The following is a 3,992-nucleotide window of genomic DNA, read 5'->3' as shown; positions in this document are numbered from 1 at the left end:
GCATTCCCGGAGGGATCAGACCTCAGGTTCTAGAAGGTGGGGCGGGTCCTTTCTGAGGGTGGCAGCCCCCCCTCCACTGGCCACCTGTCCGCAGAAAGCTGGGCTCCACTCAGGCGCGACTCGGTCTGTCTCCCGCACGCCCAGGATGAAGTGGCCGTGGAGACCACCAGCCCTCAGCAGAACAAGATGGACAAGTTGATTGAGATCCTGAACAGCATGAGGAACAACAGCAGTGACGTGGATGCCAAGCTCACCACCTTCATGGAGGAGGCCCAGAACTCGACCAACTCCGAGGAGATGCTGGGGGAGATCGTCCGCACCATCTACCAGAAGGCCGTGTCCGACCGCAGCTTTGCTTTCACGGCCGCCAAGCTCTGCGACAAGATGGCGCTCTTCATGGTGGAGGGGACCAAGTTCCGGAGCCTGCTTCTCAACATGCTTCAGGTAACGGATGCCGACAGCTGCACCTCCCACCCCACCCGCCGGTGGGTTATTACTAGAGAGAAGGCTGCAGATTCTGACCACAGTTGAACTTTTCCCAAGTTCCACCCTTGCCCGATTAATTACAGAAAATAAAAAGGCACTCGGGGCAAGGGATGAGTGACCGGATCTGCGTGTGTTTGTGTGGGGGCTCCATGGTTACGATGGACCAATATAATTTTATAGGTGCTTCTTTAACCAGCCTTTCCCTCTTTCTACTTCCATGATAGGAGGACTGGCTCTTGTCTTAACAGGCTTTGTGCTGTGACCTCTCCACATCCCAGCAGACATACACCTACTGTGGACTTCTCTTTTCCTCCTCTTTCTCTTCCCCGGGACCACCCTCCAGACCCTGCAGGTGGTGCACTGGTTGTAGTTGGTGCTGAGATGGGTCTGAGCAAAAGGCATAAGGGCCTTGAGGAGGGAAGCTTTGATCTGTCTGCCAATGCGCCTGGGCTTCTTGAAAACACTTCTAGGGCCGAGGAGAAGTGTGGAGATCAAAGACCGTCTTGTTCCTTGGTGCTATCCCACTAAATCCCTCCACCCCAGAGAACTTAATCCTGCCCCTCTTTATTCCTTCCTCCGTGGGTGCCGGCGTCCAGTGATGGTTTTACTGGGGTGTGTAATGGACATGGGCATGGGTACTTAGGCTGAGCCCAGCACTGTTTGATCTCATAGGTGGAGAGCTGAAGGCCTATACCTGCACTTTCGTCATGGGTGGTAGCAACTGAACTGGTCCCAAAACTGGTGGCATCAGGGAGAGGTAGCAGGTGGCACAGCATGGTGGCCATGCCAGGCCCAGGGACTATTCCTGGGAGACTTGGCTGTGGAAAATCATCTGTAATCATGCTTTGTGTCTTAGGCTAGTTGAGATATGAAATGAGTTTCAGTCCAGGTAGGGTAAACCAATAGCTTAGATGTTCTGAAAGTAGGATTACAGAGCTGGAAGAAACCACCTGCAGGTCTGTCTTAACGAGGGTGACCATATAATAGGTCATCCAAACCATGACACTTTTGAGACTGGGGGCTCTAGTCATAGTCAGGCCGAGACCCCAGGCGTTAACCAGGATATATGGTCACCCTGGTCTTAGCCACCTGGTTCGCAGTCTTCCCTGAGAACAGGGTGGGAGGAGCCCCCTCCGAAGGCTGCCCATGGGCTCCATCCCCGCCGTCCTCTCCTCTTCCCAGGGAGACTGCTCACTGCAACCCGAGCCTCGCTGGCCAGCCTGGGCTGCTTCTGTCCAGCTCCAGGCACCGATCGGGTTCCCATTCCTGGATTGCCCACGCTCCCCGGTGATGAATTCCCTCATTACCTGAGGGATTTGCACATCGGGCATGTTCCTCGCTCGCCGGAATGTCCTGGGAGAGTGTGGAGGGTGACGGTGGGAAGCAGCCTGTCTGCCACGTACAGCCAGGCACGGGGGAGTCAGGGACAGATTGGCCTTTGGCCTTGGCTTTTATCAAGAGAAGGGCCAGGATAGGGCAAGACTTCTAGACAATAGTTGCCAGCTCCAAATAACCTAGCCAGAGCCAGTGGTGGACAGACACACAGGGCGTGAGACGAGATGCACCCAGGAGGGAAGGGCAGCCGGCAGCAGGGGCCTCCCAGCATCCTGCCCCGGTCAGGCTTCTCTTCCAATGACCCGTGGTTAGAGCGGCCTTGCCCACAGTGTCCAGCAGAGCATCAATCCTGGGAAATGCTCAGCCACAAACGGAGTTTCGTGGCCCCTACACCCGCCTCTCCGTCAGCCACAGAGTGGACTGGCTTAGGCCAGCAGGAAGGGAACCTGTTTGGCTGCATCCAACTCAGTGAAGTCCCCTTTGCATTCCCCAGCTAATGACTTCTTGTGGAATCAGTGTGCTGAGAGACACAGTCTGGCAAACACTAGCGCAGGGAAAGGGCACCAAACCGAAAGTCAGGAAACAGGGCTTCTCGGCCTGATTCAGCCATCGTCACCCGGAGCTTGGCCTCTGCAGCTCCTGCTGGGAAAGTGACTGGCTGCTCCACGCTGGTCAGTGGGCCTTATGATTTTGCGCTGCTAAAGATGAGTCGGGGGCGTCAGGGAGGGTGTGAATGGCCCCACGTGAGCTGCTTCCTTTCTCTGTCTCTCCTGGCCCTGTTAGTGACATGAAACGGTCCTGGGTCCCTCTCATCCTCAGAAACTTGCTTACCGCATACTGGGGCTCAGTGATAGGTCTGTCATGTGTGACAGGCTTTGAGGGCCAGCCCAAGAGACCCAGTCCTGCTAGCGTCACTTGGCTCTGGGGCAGAGGGGGACTCTCACTCCCAATCTGCCATTTGCCTGGATGGAGCATTTGTGGGTCAGATATTTAGAAATCAAAATGTCCCCTAGACCCTACCACCCGCTTCATCTCCTGCAGCCCCAGCTTAAGTGTAAGAGGGAGAGGGCTGGAGCTGGACACTCAGACCTCCTGGGTCACTGTTCAAAGCCCTTTGGCTCCCATGGAAGGTGGGCTGAATGTGCTGGCATGAGGCTGCCCCTAAGCTCCTAGCAGACCCCCGGTCACAAGGCCTGGAGGAAGCCAGCACCGCGTGTCTGTCAGGACCCCCTCTGCAGCTGAGGAGGTGGCGGGTTGGAGTAGGCTTTCTAGGCAGCATAATACATGGCCACTCACCACCCCAGACCCACAAGGATCAAGAAAAGAGAGCAGTGGGCATAGCTCATTAAACCCCACTTTCCTTGTGACCCACAGGGGTGTCGTTTTTCACCTGCTTTCATCTTCTGGCCAACCTGATTTGTATCTCTTCCCTGGCCAGCAGTCCTGGGCCTGGCCCCCAGCGCCTTCCCCCTGCTTTCTCCCTCTGAGGTTCACGCTCAGCTGCATGCACTCAAGGCCCACTGCCTCTGGATCCCCAGCCAGCCCCTGGTTCAGTTCGGCGGCCTCTGAGATGCCCCTCACGTGGCCAGGTTTCACCTCTGCCTCCATGTACAAGTTCTGAGACCCGGCTTAGTGATTCTGGCTGCAAAGCGGACAGGGTGTGAAGTGCTCTATGAACACAGCTCCCAGCAGCTGTCTTTGGATGTTGCCCTCCTTGGCTGACTGCTTTCACTGCCTGGGCTTCGGCAGTGGGAGCTGGCAGCCCGGCAGGAGAGGGGCAGGCTCTGATGTAGTGGACACTCTTTGGCACAGTGTGGCGCTGCCTGCCAAGCTGGGATGCCACCCCCATGGAGAGGCAAGTGGGCCCAGGGGAAAGTCAAAAGACCTTTCACCCTTCCCAGCCAGACTCAGCGCTGTTATCTCAAGACGTCCAAAAGCACTACCCTCATGAGCACGGACAATGCCAGAGACCTTGGGGTCCCAGGGAACCCCTGTCACCAATCCACAGCTCAAAAATCATCTTCAGTTTTTACATCTATACTGACTCTTTTTGCCTTAGACGTGGTCATTTTCTTAGTAATGTTCTTGTAAGTAAAATTCTACTTTTTTTTTTTTTTTTTTTGCGGTACACGGGCCTCTCACTGCTGTGGCCTTTCCCCCCGCGGAGCCCC

The 3,992-nt window shown here is 55.9% G+C and overlaps 1 protein-coding gene across 1 annotated transcript in view; it reads left to right on the top strand.

The window, feature by feature from the left end:
* The window catches only part of CTIF (cap binding complex dependent translation initiation factor), a 238,040-nt gene that overhangs the window by 144,024 nt on the left and 90,024 nt on the right, over positions 1–3,992 (top strand). The window contains 1 exon segment of the mRNA XM_007465601.1: positions 145–444. Coding sequence (XP_007465663.1) covers positions 145–444 — 300 coding nt within the window.

This window comes from Lipotes vexillifer, unplaced genomic scaffold, assembly GCF_000442215.2.
Source record: "Lipotes vexillifer unplaced genomic scaffold, Lipotes_vexillifer_v1.1 scaffold36, whole genome shotgun sequence".
NCBI lineage: Eukaryota > Metazoa > Chordata > Mammalia > Artiodactyla > Lipotidae > Lipotes > Lipotes vexillifer.
The sequence above is the reverse complement of the archived record's forward strand: the minus strand, read 5'-3'. Positions and strand labels throughout refer to the sequence as shown.